This window comes from Papaver somniferum, chromosome 4 (genome assembly GCF_003573695.1).
Source record: "Papaver somniferum cultivar HN1 chromosome 4, ASM357369v1, whole genome shotgun sequence".
Taxonomy (NCBI): Eukaryota; Viridiplantae; Streptophyta; class Magnoliopsida; order Ranunculales; family Papaveraceae; genus Papaver; species Papaver somniferum.
Genome location: NC_039361.1, coordinates 21,420,657 through 21,440,822, shown reverse-complemented (window position 1 = coordinate 21,440,822; position 20,166 = coordinate 21,420,657). Strand labels below are relative to the sequence as shown.

The 20,166-nt window shown below is 36.4% G+C and overlaps 3 protein-coding genes across 3 annotated transcripts; 1 reads left to right on the top strand and 2 right to left on the bottom strand.

The window, feature by feature from the left end:
* Positions 1-4,470: 4,470 nt before the first annotated feature.
* On the top strand, positions 4,471-7,531 carry LOC113274908 (salutaridine reductase-like). The gene is made up of 5 exons (XM_026524327.1): positions 4,471-5,800; positions 5,891-6,137; positions 6,297-6,386; positions 6,566-6,751; positions 6,945-7,531. Exons 1-5 carry the CDS (start codon positions 5,772-5,774, stop codon positions 7,320-7,322), a joined length of 930 nt encoding a protein of 309 aa, XP_026380112.1. The 5' UTR covers positions 4,471-5,771; the 3' UTR covers positions 7,323-7,531.
* A 611-nt stretch (positions 7,532-8,142) lies between these two features.
* On the bottom strand, positions 8,143-9,591 carry LOC113272151 (3-ketoacyl-CoA synthase 1-like). The gene has a single exon (XM_026522044.1). It carries the CDS (start codon positions 9,589-9,591, stop codon positions 8,143-8,145), a length of 1,449 nt encoding a protein of 482 aa, XP_026377829.1.
* An 8,947-nt stretch (positions 9,592-18,538) lies between these two features.
* On the bottom strand, positions 18,539-19,570 carry LOC113274907. Its single transcript, XM_026524324.1, has 2 exons — positions 19,349-19,570; positions 18,539-19,228 (listed from the first exon to the last, which is right to left on the bottom strand). Exon 2 carries the CDS (start codon positions 19,212-19,214, stop codon positions 18,747-18,749), a length of 468 nt encoding a protein of 155 aa, XP_026380109.1. The 5' UTR covers positions 19,215-19,228; positions 19,349-19,570; the 3' UTR covers positions 18,539-18,746.
* Between the last annotated feature and the right edge of the window lie 596 nt (positions 19,571-20,166).

The following is a 20,166-nucleotide window of genomic DNA, read 5'->3' as shown; positions in this document are numbered from 1 at the left end:
CGTGCAATGGAGAATGTGTGGGGTTTATATAGGTTCAAGAAGACTCTTGGAGAAATCGGTACGGACTAACTACAATATATTTCCAAGAGAATCCACTAGACAGTCAAACTCAATCAAGGAAAATACATCCAAGAGTTATATCTCTGTTTCTCAATGTAATCATCAAACAAAACAGATAGAAATACGCGAGCCTGATTATTATGAGAAACAACTTAAACAGTACCAAAGACCAATGCTCAAGTGTCAATCAATTTATATCAACAACTTAAGGTTGGATTATCTAATTGATTGAACTACACACAACCTGTGATATTTCAATTATATAGAAAATATAATGCGTAAAACAAATAACACACACACCATAATTTTTGTTAACGAGGAAACCGCAAATGCAGAAAAAACCCGGGACCTAGTCCAGATTTGAACACCATAATGTATTAAGCCGCTACAAACTCTAGACTACTACAAGTTAACTTCGGAGTAGAATGTAGTCGAGCCTTAACCAGTCTCACACTGACTAAGGTACAGTCGTGTTCCTTACGCCTCTGAATCCCAGTAGGACTCTACTCACTTGATTCCCTTAGTTGATCTCACCCATAACTAAGAGTTGCTACGACCCAAAGTCGAAGACTTGATAAACAAATCTGTCTTGCACAGAAAAGTATATTGAATAGATAAATATGTCTCCCACATAAATACCTACGAGTTTTTGTTCCGTCTTTTGATAAATCAAGGTGAACAGGAACCAATTGATACACCAGACTTATATTCCCGAAGAACAGCCTAGTAATATCAATCATCTCACAATAATCTCAACCGTATGGTAGCGGAACAAGATATTGTGGAATCACAAAGAATAATACAAAGAGCTTTGTGATTACTTTTATCTTACCTATCGGATATTAAATTTCGAGAAAATCTTAGAGAAGATAATACTCAATACGATAGAACAAAGTAAGACCATAACACACAACTATAGAGAAAATAGTTGGGTCTGGCTTCAGAAATCCCAATGAAGTCTTTAAGTCGTTAACCTATAATGGTTTTAGGAAAAAAATAAGTTAAAGGAGAATCGACTCTAGTGGAAACTAGTATCACACAAGAGGTGTGGGGATTAGCTAGGTTTCCCAGTTGCTAGATTTCCCCCTTATATATTCTTCAAATCAGGCTTTGCAATCAATGCTACCTTGGTAACAAAGCATTCAATATTCATCGTTAGATGAAAACATGATTAGATTCAAGCTTATATCTTTCAACCGTTAGATTGTCTTAGTTTGTTACACACAAATGAAATGTACCTTCATTTAGATATAGGTAACCGTACCTAAACGTGTACACTTAGTTGGCTCAACAATAGTTAACCGAAGTTAGCAATATAAACACTTTCATATCAACCTTGTTCATCTTAATCACAACTAGTTCAAATGACTCAAATGAAACTAGTTATAGAGTTGTTCAATTGTTTATATCCTCATAGAAGTATACAAGACACAGTTGAAGCAAAATCGGTTTTGATTCGCTCGAATCAATTCATGAACATTATAGCCACCGTTTGCGAAGATTGCGTTCCTTATTATGTAAAATGTACTCGTTCATGAATATGTAAACATACATAACCAATTTTAGAACGTAACCCACTCAGGTATGCGTGGGTACGCATACCTAAATTCCCGGACTTGGTCTTGTTAGCCAGTATGCAAACTGGTACGCATACTATCGTTCATGACCGAACTCAGTTTAATCAGTATGTATACGGGTATGCATATTATAGTTCTCGGACTTCAATTGTTGAATCAATACGCATAGGGGTATACATACTAAATTCCCGTACTTGGAATACACGTGCAACAGTTAGCATACAAGTACGCATATTGTGCTATATCCAATCAAAGTTTAGTTGTTCTAAACTCCCATTTTAATCATTGAAACATTCTTATAAGAAGAGAATAGCTGTCTCACACAAACTATTAGCTTCAAAGAAATTTTCAAGTGATCAAATGATCAATACGAAACATTCCTAGTCTACATCAAATGACTGTGTCACACAAATCATGTAAGATGTTACCAGGCGATTTTCACATGATCATCTTTTGACTTTCGTCAAGAATAAAAGATGAACTTGGTTAAAGTGAAAGCTTACCAACACATATTTCGAGAAATATGTAAGCGAGTTAAACTCAAATCGAAATATCCAATCTGTATAAAGTAAAGTCTATATAGCCATACGACTTTTGTCTCAATAGGAGATAGAATAAAAATAAACTTCTGAGTGATAGATGAGTTCAAGTCTCCACATACCTTTTGTTGATAAAGTTCCACAAGCTCCCCTTAGTAGTTTTTCGTCTTCAATCGATGAACGCCGTGAAGTCTAAAGCTCAACTACACATTCTATCCTAATCCGAGACATAGCTATAAGTAGACTAGAAATCAAGACTTATAGTTTTGACAACTGAACTTGACAAACAAGCTTGAGATAGCAACACTTGCGAGTTCGATCGGTTAGTGCTCTAACACTTTCGCCAAGAGTCACATCCTTTCATGAGAGTTACATCCCTTAGGATAAGACACTATATGTTAAAAAGGCATAAGTGAGTGGGCACACTATATCATATTTTTATTAAAAAATTCCAACATAAAATCTACTCCACAACTCAAAATTTATCACTACGAGGCGGAAAAATTTATCAGTACGAGGCGAAGTTCACTTATATGTCATAACACAGAAGTTAGAATCTACCTCTCGTCGATCAAAATATCTTGTGAAACCCGTAATTTTCCCAGTGACCGAAACTACGGTAGTGATCGAAATATCTGTCGCAATTCAAAAATTTATCCATAAGCCAAATTTTCTTTAGGAGATTCCAAACCCAAAATCTAGAACCAATGTGATCTTGGATTTTCCCTTGTAGTCCAAGATCTACATATGCGACTCATGATAAACCCAAGATGGGTGTCTAAAGTAAACAAAGTTGCAAACAAAACAGTAAAACACAATGAACTTTAAAATGTGACAATCCAATTTTGTTTCTAGAAAATATTTTTTTCTCTCTATTCACTCTCCAAACCATTTTTTCCCCAAAACTTCTGAAACCCTAGCCGCTCATAGATTTCTCCTGCTCAGATTTACTCCTCGGAGTAAATCTGAGCAACAAAAATCTTACCCAATGAACTACTTCTTGTAATCGCTTCTTTGTTCTTGATTTTATCCTTTTTTTCTTCTTTGAGTGTTCTGAGTTGGTTGAGTTCCTGATTGAACAACAACTAATTTTGTTTCTCTATAATTAGATTTGGTCTGGTGTTTTAGTTTAAGTTCGGTATTTGTCCTTGTATTGATTCACATCTCTTATTTCTCTAACCTCATCTCATGTTCAAAAATTGTAGATCTTATTTTGTTTGTTGATTAAATTGATTTATAGTCAAGGGTTAGGATTTTAATCAAGCTCTTTTTTAAGTTCTTGGTGATATTTCGATCCAACTCACAACAGTACAAGAGATTCTCTTCCAAAGGAGGTTTTGTCATCTTCAACAGTTGAAGACTTCAACCAACTTTCAGGTATCATCAGCAACATAGATACTTTTAGTAGCATCATCGGAAAGATTATGATTCTGGTGCCGATTCTCACTCCAACATCAGAAACAGTTCTAAAGACCCAGACACAAGCAGTTACAAAGCAACCAAAGACACCAAGACCGATTTTGAAGAAGACCCAAACTCATCCATACCGATTCCAAATGATAACCCATTATACTCGTTACCTGTGTTACTGCTACTATGAAAAAGTCACTGACAAAATGATGAATCTATGGATTCTAGTGCACCTTTGTCACCTTTCTACTGTGACTTTGAAAAAACCCTTGAGAAATGGTTGGATCTTTGGATCCTAACATCTATATTGTTTATAGTTTTATTATATGGTTTGGATATGTTACTGTTGATCCAACCAAGACTATTTAAACTTGTTGCGATACCTTGGAATCGATTAGGAATGATAGGAATCTCTTTTCATATTAGATCTCGGAATTATGGTTTAAAATGTTGTGAATGTTCTTATTGTTTGTCTGAAAATTATGGATTTGTTGTAATAGTTGGAGATCGAGTCAGTCCTTTAATCACTCTTGACCGTGAATCGGAATTGATATGATTAATGCATTTGAGGCTTGCCTCCTTCATGGGAAAAAAAACTTTAAAATGTGATTTTATAGTATTCACGAACAATAATGTTACATCTACCGGGGCTGAAATCCCGTGGGATTTCCCGCTAGAGACAACTTCAGTGAGACCCATGGTGAGTAATGCCCACCTCTCTTCAGTTCTCCAATGGGACCCATGGAGCTGTCTCTCACCGAATGTTTTTTGGATACAACCCGGTCAACATAGCATCACTCCTTCACGAATCACAATTGATTTGATTGACGAAATTTTCGAAAGAAACAGATCTTTCTTTCGACCAGGAAGTACATTTTAGCCACAAACTACAAAGAGTCCGTAAGTGATGACCTCAACAGGACTAATCTAAATTCAAAACTATCTCCTGACCCCTCGAAAATTCCAACTTTTAGAGTTCCTGTCTCTCCTTTCTTTCTTATCCTCTGCGACACAAAATACACCCTTCCCTGTTCTCCCGTTTTCTACTTGATGGGGTTCTTTGGGACCAAATCAAGTATGAAACTTATGTATATCTTGTTTAATTAGCCTGTTTCTCTTCTTTTTCTTCCATGATTTCAATCGATGGTGGTTCCATCTCTTTGATCTATTCTGATTAGGTCAATTGATGATGTTTATTGGGGCTGTTTTTGGTGATCGATTATTTCATGTGATCTTCTGTGGGAAGGAATTTGGGTGTTGATTTGTTTCCATGTCTGCCCTTTATTGAATCTTCATCATCCCAGAGGTGTTGATGGTGTTGTTGTTTTTCAAAGTTGTGAATTGTGGTTACTTTGCACAAACAGGTGTTCTTCCTTCCCTCTTCTGGCTCCGATGGTGACCCTAACTTCTGGTGGTGGTCATAACTACTAGTGGTGCTGCTGTTGGATTTCCTTGATTTGGTGGTGGAAGACTTGCTTCTCTCGGCGATCGGGTGATGTTGTTGGTGTTGTTCCTTGAGATATTCCGGTGAAGCTGGTGTCAGGTTCGGGTTGTTGAGTGCCAGTTTCCGGGCGGGTCTATTTCTCTCGGGTTTGGGCTTTGGCCTGCCTTGTATAGGCCTTGTCTGTTTCAGTTTGTTTATAAGTTGGCCTTGTATAGGCGTGTTGTTAGTTTGTTCTGGTGTTTGTAAACTGTTTTGTTGTCTCCACTTCTTCAGTGGAATCTGTTATCAGAGTCGGTTTCTTGTATATCGGTTTGGCTTCTTTAGTAATCTCCAATATGGATGCTAGTTATCCCTTATGATTTGCTTTGGGGATTTCCAATAGTATGGATTTCCAATTAATATTTAGTAGAAGCTTGTCGGTTTATGGGTCGCCGTTACGGCAACTGGTTTACTTTTAGAGTCTTGTAACGTTGCTCTCCAGATCTTTCCTTTATTGAAATATCCCCTTTGTTCGAAAAAAAATAAATCGAAGTTCAAAACACTAATAATAGTATTAATATAGCATCAGTCAAGTCAAACTTTCGAACTTTAACTTGTCAACTTTCAATGTATTTTCTTGATAAAAACTTTCTTGGAACTTTCACTAATTATTTTACGCATTTTATCATCTAGTCTAGTCTAGCAATAAACAAGATACGATTCTTATCATATAGCAACACTCTAACAAACAGGATTGCAGAAATGAACTCAGTTACTGAAACAAAAATCAGGTAATATACTGGAAAAATGTAATCTCAACATCTGAATTAGTATGCAATTGTGTGTTGTTATATTTGTGTTGGCATGATCTTTATTTTCAGGTGTGCAGTTGTTACCGGTGGAAATAAGGGAATCGGATTTGAAATTTGTAAACAATTAGCTACTAAAGGGATTTCAGTTGTGTTGACTGCTAGAGATGTAACCAAAGGATTAGAAGCTGTTGAAAAGCTCAAGAATTCATATGGACTTTCTAATGTTATTTTTCATCAACTTGATGTGATGAATCCAGTTACTCTTCATTCATTAGTTGATTTCATTCGAAGCCATTTTGGGAAACTGGATATTTTGGTATGAATAATTCAATCACTTAATTTCTTCTTCATATATACTAGATGTCCAAGTGCAATGGGTTTGTTGATCTACTACAATGCTTATAATCTATAGAAGTCATTAACAAAGATTGGGCTTTAATCTGAATTTCAATTTAACTAGTATAGTTTTGAAAAGGTGAATAATGCTGGAATTCTTGGAGCAATAACTGATGCTGCTGGATTCACGGCAACTTTGCAAGCTCTTGAGGCAACGGTAGCTCTTGGGGTAATCATCTTATTAGTGAGAATCAAACAACATATGTTAGTTGGCAATCCGATGTGAATTGAGGGGTTAAAAGTTTGGATTGGGGTAACATATTTTCTTGTAGGGAAAATATACCGGGATACATAGTGATTCCTAATGCCTAGATTTATAAGATTTTGATTACTATTATACTGTTGCAGGAGGACCAGATCAAAGAGAAGCCAAATTTGAAACAAGTGATAAACGAGACTTATGAATTGGCAGAAGAATGCGTGCAAACAAATTATTACGGTGTGAAATCAGTGACCAAAGCACTTATTTCTTTACTTCAACTCTCTAGTTCACCGAGAATTGTTAATGTTACCTCCACCATTGGAATGCTACAGGTACTTACTATAACCATTATTTATATCTGGAGCCATATATGGTTAAGACATTACCTTAGTGCTAAACTGATAATATCCTTAGAAGCTGAGTTCCCAATCTTGACTGACCAACCCTTTGGCCGGACTAGGCAGTTACGGTCTAATTCTTGTATATACATATCTCACCAAATGCATTCCCTTGTTTTGATTTTAGTTTGTCTCCAATGAAAATGCTTTGGAAATACTTAGTGACGGGGATGGCTTAAAAGAAGAGAGTGTGGACGAGATGGTGAACATGTTTCTTAAGGATTTCAAGGGGGGTTTATTAGAATCAAAAGGATGGCCTTCATGTCTACCTGCATATACAGTTTCAAAAGCATCTTTGAATGCTTATACGAGGATACTAGCAAAACAATTTCCTAGTTTTCGCATAAATTGCGTATGTCCTGGTTGGGTCAAGACGGATATTTGCTACCATAGTGGAGTTTTAACTACCACAGAAGGTGCAGAAAGAGTTGTGAATTTGGCTTTTATACCTGATGATGGTCCTTCTGGTCTCTTTTTTAGCCATGGAAAAATAACTTCATTTTGATGCATCAGGCATACCACAGAGCAAGAAAGCTGTCATATTATCTTTTTACGGATCATGTAATTTTTGTTCTCATCAGTTTTTACTTTGTGTACTTGGTAATGGTAACCTATAACCGGTGTTAGATAATAATAAAGCCGCTCGTACTGTACATCTAAACAAGTTTAAGTGTACTTCAACTGTTGTAATGAGAAGAGTAAATTTCACCTTAACCATGCATGAGTAAAGTGGCCAGGAAAGAAAAAATAAGGTCCTTCAGGATTTGTACTTCACTGGTGTCAAACGTAGATTTGTTCTGCTTGGGACCATTTGAATGAACTGCCGTTACTGGGTTTGATATGTGAGAATTTATAGCAGCATCCTGATAATGAAAACTGCCACCATTTGTCAGATCGGTTCCATTCTGATGATGACTGTTTACAGAATCAACAAAAAGAATGAACCACTTTTTTTTTTTTTCTTAATTATAATCAGACCAAGCACAAGAGGCAACAATAGTACATGGCATGGTGCGACTAGCTTTCAATGTGTATAATGTGCATATTTGAGCACATAATCCTTTTGAAACTAGTAAACTGATAAGTACACTACTACGGTGATATTTGTTACAAGAGTACAAGAATCTTATATGACAACATGGCAGAATGTAATGTTTCTCATGTCGCCAATTATTTGATAAGAATCCTCAAACAAATCATCATTTCACCTCCTCGGCGTCATGAATATCCAAAAATAATAAATAAATTAATAATAATGGTAATTAAATTGACCATGTAATAGTTGCTTCTCAATGTCTCTCTTCCTGCGATAATCAAATTACTAGTCACCAAGTTTTTGTTGGGTATCTGTGGATGCAATCTCTCCATGGATTATCCATTTCGATTTCATCATCGTTGTTGGGAGAATCTCCAAGTGATTTAAACACAATACTACACACTTTGAAACCAGTTCCAAATGCCAACATCCACATTTTATCACCTCTTTTCACCCTTCCTTTGGCTTCAAAATAAGCCAACTCATAAAACACCAAACTACTTGAAGTATTCCCGAATCGGTGCAAACTCATTCTTGCCGGCTCAGTCACTTCCTCACCAAGTTTCAAAACCCTACTCACTTGCTCGATCACTGCTTTCCCTCCCGTATGTATACAGATATGATCAAAAGCTGTTGTAAAATCGGGAACAATGGGTTTCAACTCACCCTGAGATAAAACCGACTGAATAACCGAGTAAGCATACAAAGCGAGTTGAATCAATGGAAGAACCCGAGGTGCTAGTAGTCTTATATGGTCTCGTAAGTTCGCACCAGCTACGCGTATCAGATCTTTAGTAAGTGATATTCCAAGGTTACCGAACTCATCTTCCTTTTGAAAAGCTGCCTTATATGCAGAGTCATCAGCTCCATGGTGAGTTCTAAGCGAGTTAACGAGTTCCATTTTCGAAAACCGGCGTTGACTCGGATCATTTGTGATAATCGCAGCCGCACATCCAACGCGAAAAATACAATTCGTCACAAGCATGGAACGGTCATCACCAAAATACCAATTCAATGAGATACTCTCGGTGATCACAACTAATGCGTATTTAGATTTTGTACAACCTCGAAGCACGTTAGCAGCTGAATCAACACACAATACACCGGAACTACACCCCATACCGGAGAGATTAAACGTTTTTATATCCGGACGGAGATTATACCGGTTGACCAGCATCGACGAAAGCGAAGGGACGGATGTAAAAGTGCCAGATGTCACAATCAAGACATCAATCTGCTGTGGGTCCAGTTTAGTTTTGCTGAAAATTGAATCAACGGATGAGAACATACCTTCTTCAGCTTCTTGGACGGCGTAGTCTAGAGTGGATTCAACGTTACATTTAAAAATGAAAGGAGGTACGTAGGTCTCATCACCTAGCCCCGATTTTCTGTATATTCCACGCATGAAATTTTCACTTTCATTTGTGAAACGTGCACTGCGGCGTAAGAAGTATTCGCAGACTTCGAATGAACATTTCCGGTCGACGTCAGGTTTGTAACATGAAAAGTCGACGAGGAAAATGGGAGATGGACGGTTAGAGATGAAGAAATATAGAGATATGAGTGTGCAGCAGGCGCATGTTACAGAGAGGTGGATGTTTTGTAGGAAGATGGTGAGGATGTAGGTGAAGGGAGTGTTGGATAAGAGGAAGTGAAACACGAGAAGGGCTGTTAAGAGAGTTAGGAAGGAAAACTGAAGGATTTGGATTGATGTGAATGAGTAGGAGGAGGGTTTCATGATGAATTGAGAGGGTTGCAGTGGTACGTAGCTTAGAGAGAAAAAGAGCAATGGTGGGTTTTATATACATGTTCAGGGATGAGACCGTGAGAGAATACAAATGGGGGGTGGGTGTGGGGGACTAATAATCTCAACACGTCCCCTAGCCTCGTTGGATCTAACACGTGGACAATAAATCAGGTGACGCAGAGTAAAGGCGTGTTGAGATTATTAGTCCCACATTTTCTGGGTTTCTAAAATCCTACGGTTTATAACTCTATGGGCCACTCCACTCATTGCCAATTGGTTTTGAGTTGGATGCCGATATTCTAACATGGTATCAGAGCAGGCTATTTGCGACGAGTCATTAGACCGCGCCTTTACTCTGCGTCACCCAATTTAATTGTCCACTTGTTAGACCCACCGAGGCTACATGTGAGAGGGCGTGTTGAGACTATTAGTCCCACATTGTCTGGATTTCTAAGATCCTACGGTTTATAACTCTATGGGCCACTCCACTCATTGCCAATTGATTTTGAGTTGGATGCCCGTATTCTAACAGTTCGGTGTGGTAAACCGCACTATGGAAGGTGGTGTATAACTCTATGGGCCACTCCACTCATTGACAATTGATTTTGAGTTGGATGCCCGTATTCTAACAGTTCGGTGTGGTAAACCGCACTATGGAAGGTGGTGTAAATGGGAGCCATTGGAAATTGAGATTTTGAAATTGGGAAACCGAGTGAGATAGAGAGATCAGAGCAGGCAGTATAATCATCAAGTTTGGGACATCATTTACCCGTACAGGGAGGAATGCATACAGTGCATGTCGAGAGCATGTGACTTATTATGGAAGGGAAGGAATGCAGCTGCTAGCTAGGTCTGATATTGGTCAGTGAGTACCATGCATGCACTTAACTGTATGGATCACTGTCTAATACGCAAGGTTATTTATATGGCGACTTTCAAGAAAAGAGCTGCTGGAGGTGAAGAGCCAGCAATAAAGGCTATAGGTGATAGGGTCTCGTATTATTTATTACTCATGCATCTTTCAACACACAATTATTCTTATTTATATGGACCCATACCAGCTAGGTGTAATCAATATGTACCCGGGCAATGTTTAGAAAAGCTGCCATGTTTGCTGCGCGCTATGTTTTCCAGGGAAGCAATTTTCTTTTCTTCTTGTTACGATTTTGTGTTATTCCCTTCCTTCTGTTTTAAAGATGATTGAATAAGGTTATAGTTAAGTAACAAGAGTATTTAATTTTTCGCTGTGTATATGATCTGCACATAGTACTTTCTTGTTTCTGTGTATATAGTCTCTACACAATCTTTATTTATTTTTGTGGTTGTGATCTCCACACGGATGTGGCTACTGTTATTTTCTTATCAGAGTCTGTGTGTACTTATTACTTTGTACGGACTCTTGTTGTGTAATGAAGAATTCGGTTTCTCTCTTTTATCTGTGTTACTATGGTATCAGACACCAAAACGATCTAATCTTCCATTCTTCTGCTCGATTCTGATCTTCTTCTTCTCTTTCAATCTTCATCTTCATCCTTTTTCCTCCCTTATCTCAAATTCTAGTTTCTTTTCATCACAAACATTCAATTCTTTCTGATTTTTTCTAGATCTACTTTTTCTACATATTTCATCTTGATATTTTCTTGATTCTTTGTTGAAATTCTTTGATCTCTTTAATGGAAAATCCAACAGCTCATTCGATTTCTAAAGTTCCTTTTAATCAATTAACTAGTATTGTTCAGTTAAAACTGAAAGATGATAACTTTCTTATCTGGAAATCTTTGATGCTACCTGTGATTCGTAAATTCAAGCTAATGAAATACCTTGATGGTTCTTCTGAATGTCCACTGCAATATACAACTCGCACTAATGCAAATAATGGAGTGGAAAATCCTTTATACACAGATTGGATGGATGAGGATGCTACGATTATGATGTGGATTACATCTACAATTTCTGATACTGTTATCTCCTATTTTGCTACTGCTACATCATCCTACAAGCTTTGGAAAGGTATCTCTGATCGCTTTGCTCGAATTTCTCCTACTCATTCTATACAATTAAGAACAAAGCTTATGAATATCAAGAAAGGAAATTCTACTATTGCTGCCTACACTAGCGAGATTAAGACTATTACTGATCAATTAGTTGCTACGGGATCTGTAATATCTGATGATGAAATTGTAGTTGTTACTTTAGGTGGTTTGAATGCTAATTATCATTCTTTTGCTACATTTGTAAGAATGAGAACTCCACCTGTGTCTAGTCTTGAATTACACAATTTGTTTCTTAGTGAAGAGATGGTTATTAACAGTAAAATTGCAACGTTCCTCTCTTGAATCAACTAATAGAGCATTCTATGCTTCTGGTAATAACAATGGTAGATGGACTTCTAGAGGTTTTCATAGGGGGGGGGGGGGTCATAATTCATATTCTGGTAGAGGTTTTAGTAGAGGTGCTGGTATTCTACCTTCTCCAACAACAACAAATGCTTCTTACCCTACTTCTGTATCAAAACCTGTTTCTTTTGGATCTACAAATATTTCTTCTGGTGAAAGACCAACCTGTCAAATTTGTCATAAATATGGTCATGCTGCTGATGAATGTTGGAATATAATGAATTTCTCATATCAAGGGGGAAATCCTCCAAGAAACCTACAAGCTATGCTTGCTTCTGCAAATATTATGGGGCAAAATCCTTGGTATGTTGATTCAGGGGCAACAAACCATTTGACTGTTGATGCTTCTAACATTGCTTCTACTTCTTCTTATGGAGGCAGTGAATCAGTTACTACTGCAAATGTTGAAGGTATGAAAATTCTTAAAACTGGTTCTTCTTTAGTGCAAATACCTAATAACAGTTTTACTCTCAAAGAAATACTTCATGCTCCTTTAGCTTCACAAAATTTAATTTCAGTTCATAAATTTACTAGAGATAACAATTGTTCTCTGACTTTCACTTCAAATGACTTTATGTTAAGGATGTGAGGTCAGGACAGATTCTTTTCAAGGTCCTAGTAAGAATGAACTTTATCCTCTTCAAGGCAACATTACTTCTCCAGTCAATTCATCAACTTTCTCATGTACTAAAGCTTCTTCAACAATCTGGCATAGAAGATTAGCTCACCCATCTTTTCAATCTCTTAGTAGGTTAGCTAGGATACTTAACATTTAAGAAAAATGTCTTACTTGTACTGAGTGACAAGTATGTAGAAGTCATAAGCAACCCTTTAGTATGTCAATGTCTGTAACTACAGCTCCTTTACAATTACTTCACATGGATGTATGGGGACCTGCACCGGTACTTTCTGTAAATGGATTCAGATATTATGTCAATATAATTGATGATTTCACAAAATTTTGCTGGGTTTATCCTTTGACTCTTAAATCTGATTTCAAGACTACCTTTGATAACTTTAAAGTCTATATAGAAAATCAGTTGAACTTACACATCAAAGTTATAAGAACTGATGGAGGAGGAGAATTTGTCAATGCTACTCTCAAGAAGGTGTTAGTTAACAGTGGTATATCTCATGAAATTTCATGTCCACGCACATCTGAACAAAATGGTGTGGCAGAATCAAAACATAAGCATCTTTTAGAAATTACTAGAACTTTCTTATATCAAGTTGCTTTGCCTTTTGAGTTTTGGTTTGATGCTTTGTCTACTGCAAATTACATCATAAACAGATTACCAGCAAATTCATTATCTTTTTCAACTCCTTTTCAGTCTCTTTTTAACAAAGCACCAGATTACTTCTTTCTCAAGACTTTTGGATGTTTATGTTTTCCTTGGTTGAAACTTTACACTAACAACAAATTGCAACCTAGAAGTGTACAATGTGTGTTTCTTGGGTATAGTTCACAACACAAGGGTTACAGGTGTTAAGATCCTTCTACTGGTAAAGTGTTTATATCCAGGCATGTTGATTTTCATGAAGAAAATTTTCCTTATAAGACTCTTTCTACTCAAAGTACTTCTACTTCTTCAGTACTTTTAGATTTTCCAAGTACTTCTACTACTTTAGATACTTCTCTAGATATTACAGATATTTGTGCACTAAGTGATAATTGCATCACCTCTGATACTTCAGTACATACTTATGGTATATCAACTACAACATCAACATCTACTTCTGATAATTCAGCTACAACAACAATATCTACTTCTGGTACTTCTCATAGAAACACCATGAATACTCATCAAATGACTACAAGGGCAAAGGTTGGTACTTTCAAACTAAAGGTATTCTTTTCTACCAAATATGCATTATATGCCTCTCATATATCTCACTTTAATCACATTACTCCTACATGTTACACTCAAGCTGCTAAAATTCCAGTTTGGCTAAAGGCTATGTAGACAGAAAATACAGCTTTACAAGATGTTGGCACTTGGTCAAAAGTACCACCTGATCATACTCAAAATGTGGTAGGATGTAAATGGGTATTTAAGATAAAGTACAAACCAGATGGTACTATAGAGAGACATAAAGCTAGACTAGTAGCAAAAGGATATAACCAAGTTGAAGGTTTTGATTTTACTGAGACTTTTAGCCCTGTTATCAAACCTGCAACTATCAAACTTGTTCTTTCTCTAGCTGTTAATTTTAATTGGAATATCAAACAATTAGATGTGAGTAATGCTTTTCTACATGGAGATTTAAAAGAAGAATTCTACATGAAACAACCTCCTGGTTTTGAAGATAAAGAACATCCTGATTGTGTATGCAGATTACATAAATCTTTATATGGTATTAAACAATCTCCTAGAGCTTGGTATGAAAAGCTCATGGATGCTCTAGTTGCAATTGATTTTATACCTTCTCAAGCAGATTCTTCTTTGTTTGTTCAGAAACTTAGATCTAAGCTCACAATCATCTTAGTGTATGTGGATGACATAATCATAACAGGGAATAATACTCCACATTGTGATTCTATCATTGCTTATCTTTGCACCAAGTTTCCAGTAAAAGATCTAGGAGCTCTTCATTATTTTTTGGGACTTGAAGTTAAGAGAAACAACAAAGGTCTTTTCTAAGTCAGACCAAGTATGCTCTTGACTTACTAGGTAAGACAAATTTGGTAGGTATTAAACCATGCTTTACTCCTTATTCTAGCTCACAAAGGCTGAGTGCAACTGATGGTGAAATTCTTTCAAATCCTACAGAATAAAGATCCATAGTTGGTTCTCTTTAATACTTAACTTGGACAAGGCCTGAGCTGTGTTTTGCAGTTAATCAACTCTGTCAGTTTATGCAGACACCAACTTCTGTACATCTCACAACTGCTAAAAGAGTACTGAGATTTGTCAAAGGTACTTTAGATCATGGACTTCTATTTACAAAAGGTTTCACTGCTCTTCAAGGTTACTCTGATGGAGACTGGGCAGGTAATCCTGATGATAGAAAATCAACAAGTGGTTACTGTATATTCTTTGGAGATAACCAGTTAGTTGGTCAGCTAAAAAGCAGACCACTATTTCAAGATCCAGCACTGAAGCTGAATACAGATCTTTGGCTTCAACAGCAGCTGAAGTTTTTTGGTTATGTAATCTTCTTAAAGATTTAGATATATTTCTGCCAACTTCACCTACTATTGCTTGTGATAATAAAAGTTCAATATCTCTAGCTTCAAATCCTATTTTTCACAGCAGAATGAAACATTTGGCATTGGACTTTCATTTTGTTCGAGAGTTGGTTCCGTCTAAATCTCTGCAAGTTATATATCTGTCAACACTGGAGTAGACAGCTGACATATTCACCAAAGGTCTTGCAGCACCACGTTTTGAGTTTCTCAAATCAAAACTGAAGGTCTTAACACCCCTTTATTTTGCGGGGGTAGTAACAAGAGTATTTAGTTTTTCACTTCTGTGTATATGATTTGCACACAATACTTTCTTGTTTCTATGTATATAGGCTGCACACAATCTTTATTTGTTTCTGTGGTTGTGATCTCCACACGTGTGTGGCTACTGTTATTTTCTTGTTAGAGTCTGTGTATATTTATTACTTTGTACGGACTCTTGTTGTGTAATGAAGAATTATGTTTCTCTCTTTTATCTGTGTTACTAATAGTCAGTCATAACAATGACATTTTAGAGATATGTTGAGCTGTTGAGCCCCATTAAATTTGTTACCAGCAATTGTTGATAGTCACTCATCTCAACGACATTTTACATCGGGTTTGATTGATTTGAAAATGTCCGAGATACGAAGATTTAACACTACCTCCATTTTCAGAAAATGGATACATTTCTTTGTTCTTCCACTTTTGCCTAAACATAAACCAAACTGAAATATAAAAATATCATTTTTCTAGAAACAGAGGAGTGAGATTTAAGTAGATCAAATAATAAAAATTAAAAATACAAGTAAAAATTACTGAATGTATATCATGAATAGAAGTACTGAAATACTATAAAGAGTACCAAATACGAACAACTCGAAAGAAAAGGGAACAAAGAATGGAGGGAATGTATTTCAAAAGAGAAAAATTAATGGAGGGAATGATTCGAATCTGTATTCAAATTTACCATCTGCCTTAAAATCACATGTATGATAGAAAAGAATAAATATTTTCATAAATCTGTTTACATTGTAAACCAAAACTTTCTTCGTGACCATTGATGACAACAAAATCTAGATCATCATGACCCAAGGGCCAAGACTACACCGTTGGCGTAACCTAAAATTTGGCAAGTTGTTTTCTTATATATCTACGTTGCTATGATCTATATATTCAGGTGTGCAGTTGTTACCGGTGGAAATAAAGGATTTGGGTTTGAAATTTGCAGACAATTAGCATCTAGTGGGATTTCAGTTATGTTAACATCTAGAGATGTAACTAAGGGTTTGGAAGCTCTTGAGAAGCTCAAGACTTCATTTGGACTTTCTAATGTTGTTTTTCATCAACTTGATTTGACGAATCCAATTTCTCCTCCTTCTCTGGCTGAATTCATTAAAAGCCATTTTGGAAAACTAGATATCTTGGTAAGAAGAATATATTCAATCACTGTTCTTGTTTAATGTATACTATGCGGCTAGGTGCAGTCGCCAAACAAAATCAGTAGTGGTGTGTGTTATTTGTATTTAACTCTAGTTTTGAATACTTCAAAAGGTGAATAATGCGGGAATTCTTGGAGCAATAACTGATGAAGCTGGTTTTATGGTAATGTTGCAAGATCTTGAGGCAATGGTAGCCCCTGAGGTAAATAATGACATATCATATTAGTGAGAAGATTGCTAATATTACAAGTGGGTGAGCGTCGAACTCACGACCCATCTCATTCATCCTCAGGGAAGGGGATAGGAATCCACCAAGACACGTTGTAGATCCTAATATTACAAGTTCACAACTATATGATAGAGTATCTAAATAATATGGTTGAGTATTATTATGTTCCAGGAGGATCAGAATAAAAATAAGCCAAATTTGAAAGAAGTGATAACAGAGACTTATGAATTAGCAGAGCAATGCGTGCAAAAAAATTATTTCGGTGTCAAATCTGTGACTAGAGCACTTATTCCTTTACTTCAACTCTCTGGTTCACAGAAAATTGTTAATGTTACCTCCACCATGGGAATGTTGGAGGTACTTACTGTAACCACATATTCTTACATGTTATTTACATCTTGTGGATTCATTCTTTAATAAATCTCACCAAATGTATTCACTTGTTTTGATTTTAGTTTGTCTCCAATGAAAATGCTTTGGAAATACTTAGTGATGGGGATGGCTTAAAAGAAGAGAGTGTGGATATGTTTGTTAAGGATTTCAAGGGGGATATATTAGAATCAAAAGGATGGCCTTCATGTCTACCTGCGTATACAGTTTCAAAAGCTTCTTTGAATGCTTATACAAGGATACTAGCAAAGCAATTTCCTACTTTCCGTGTAAATTGTCCATGTCCTGGTTGGGTCAAGACAGATATTTGCTTCAACAGTGGAGTTTCAACTACCACAGAAGCTGCAGAAAGAATTGTGAATTTGGCTCTTGTACCTGATGATGGACCTACTGGCCTCTACTTTAGCAATGGAGAAGTAACACTATTTTGATGCATCACGCATATCAAAGAGCAAGAAAGTTGTCATTGACATGATCATTTCTACTGTTTTTATGCTACAAATTATGTAGTTCGTATTCTCATCACTTTTTATTTTGTATGCTTGGTAAAATGTTTTACTTTCCCACAAAATTCAAATAATCATGTAATTATATGAAGAATAATTTCATTAATTTACTTGATTTTACGACAGACTGAGTAAGCTTGAATTAAATTGACTTTGTGGATTTTGTACTGAAATCTAGTTCATCTCTACACTTTAAAAGAGACCTGGATGACGTTAATTGACATTCAATCACCATCATCACGGCTTGCTGAATGCTACTGACATTTATACGATTGTCACACTATTCGTGTTATACAAATAACACATTGTTTTACAAAAAGTCTATATGAACCGCCGAAATAGAGTACGGCAAAACAACTCCTCACAAAATTTTCAATGGGCTCCACCATAAATGGCCCCTTGCTGTCCTACGGCAGGGCCCACCAAGACCCACCAACGAAACAGTGAGAGCTTTTTAAAAAGTCGTTTTTGTGTGGTTTAGACCGTCGGTATGTTTAGAACCACTGATTATTTTATGGTCAAAATTTCGGCAGTTGGCCTATGCCAGAAGGAAAAAGACCACTTCAAGAAAAAATGATAAGTTGTACTCTGATACGGTTTTACAAGAACCAACCTGCAGCGAGAATTTTTTTTTTTTTTTGACTTAAAAGGTTGATTTCAGTAACTAAAAAGAGAAAAAGAATACAGGGGGGCGCCTAAACGAGTCTAAAAGTGATGTCAGAAACACACCAAAACAAAGAGAAGAAAACTAAAGGAGTGGAAAATCCAACTCCAAGACAAGGTAACAACAAAGATAACAGGCAACAAAAAAAAAAATACATCAACTTCAATACAAATTCTAGCATAGGATAATCTTGTTCTATTTAAAGTATAATCATCTGCAAGTACAGGCTTTCATAGGAAACTCGAGATTAAGCTAAGGCCTTCATTATCCCACATGTGCAGATGCACATTGTAAATCAATACCCAATTGGGTAGGGTTCTAATGCTAGCAATTGAACATTCAATCAAGTTAGACTAAGGTCTCACAGTGAATAGGCAACTAGAAATACAGAACGAACCTAATTCTAGCACTTTTTTACGATCCTCATCTTCCTTAAATTCAAAAGTGAAAGCATAATTACTGTGAAGTTTGATACTCACTTCATTCTTAAGCTTACAATGCTTAGTTGCAGCATCCTTGACTGCTGGAAAGGAGAGTCTTTTACCCACACAAAAACCAACTACATAATCCTCACATCTTTTGATTCCAGAAGAGAAATCACCAGCTGCATAATCCACCACCCTCTTCCCATTTAAATCAGTTGAAGGAAAGAATTTCATTGGAGGCTGTGGGGGTATAGGTTTTGCATAGGGAAACAGGGTTCTCCACTCTTTAACATTAGGGTTTAAATTACCCCCAATTGTTGCAGCAATTGTTCCGACTGAATCAAACCCCCCAACGTCTTTCCGTTGAAGAACCATCTCAAGCTTGTTGTTACTCATATCAATACCAGCACCTTCATTGCCAATAGAAGCAATCAAAGGAGAAAAATCAGTAAAACCCAAGTATTCTCTACCATGTTTTGAAAAAGATGAAGAGAACTTCCCAAAACTCTAATCAAAATCAAAATTTCTACCTCATGCTTGTAGATTACAGAAAAAGGAAGAAAAGACACAAAGAATCAAAGGATTTGGGTGAGAAAGTAGGGAGAAATCAAGGATCTTAGATTTGAAAAAATAATCGCATTTTTTCCTCTATCAACTATTTTCTCTCTCCTGAAATAATCTCAAACATTCCAAACCAAACCATTGTGCGAGAATCTTTTCATTAATATCTTAACTGGTGATTCAGAAAATGTACATGCAGACTAGATTCAAGAGTGAACAAAATGTGGAAGCTCTTATGTAGTTCAACACATTATTAGAGTAAGTCTTATGGTGGAAGAGTTTCATCTTCCATTTTCCACGCCACCTCAATATTTGGAATTGTAGATGGAAGCCCAAGTGTAGTGGTGGAACAACAAAAACGCTAATCTTAATAGCGTTGAGCGCTAATCAGAATAACACTAATTAAAATAGCACAAAACGCTATTCAGGATAGCACAAAACGCTATTAAGATTAGCGTTTTTTCTCAGCCATTAGATTTCCAATGGCTCGTTTTAAATCTACGGATAAAAAAAAGCGCTATTCTGAATAACGCTTTGTGTTATTCTGAATAGCGTTTTGTGATATTCTGATTAGCGTTGAGCGCTATTCTGATTAGCGTTTCTCGTCTTCTAGTGCGCTATTCCCAATAACGTTTTACGCTAATCTGATTAGCACTATCATGGATTTCACGGACCATTACACGAAACCATGGAACATTGCTTGGATTTTTCATGAAAAACACCAATTTGAAAGCCACTAGACTTGACATTCCATGATTTTTCCACACTTGGAATAGGATGGATTCCA

Bases quoted from the DNA above. Each gene is read 5' to 3' on its own strand.
- LOC113274908 (XM_026524327.1), top strand. From the start codon at position 5,772: ATGAACTCAGTTACTGAAACAAAAATCAG. The intron at 6,138-6,296 runs GTATGAATAATT...AGTTTTGAAAAG, and splicing joins TTGGGAAACTGGATATTTTG to GTGAATAATGCTGGAATTCT. The intron at 6,752-6,944 runs GTACTTACTATA...TTTTGATTTTAG, and splicing joins CCACCATTGGAATGCTACAG to TTTGTCTCCAATGAAAATGC.
- LOC113272151 (XM_026522044.1), bottom strand. From the start codon at position 9,591: ATGAAACCCTCCTCCTACTCATTCACATCAATCCAAATCCTTCAGTTT.
- LOC113274907 (XM_026524324.1), bottom strand. From the start codon at position 19,214: ATGAGTAACAACAAGCTTGAGATGGTTCTTCAACGGAAAGACGTTGGG.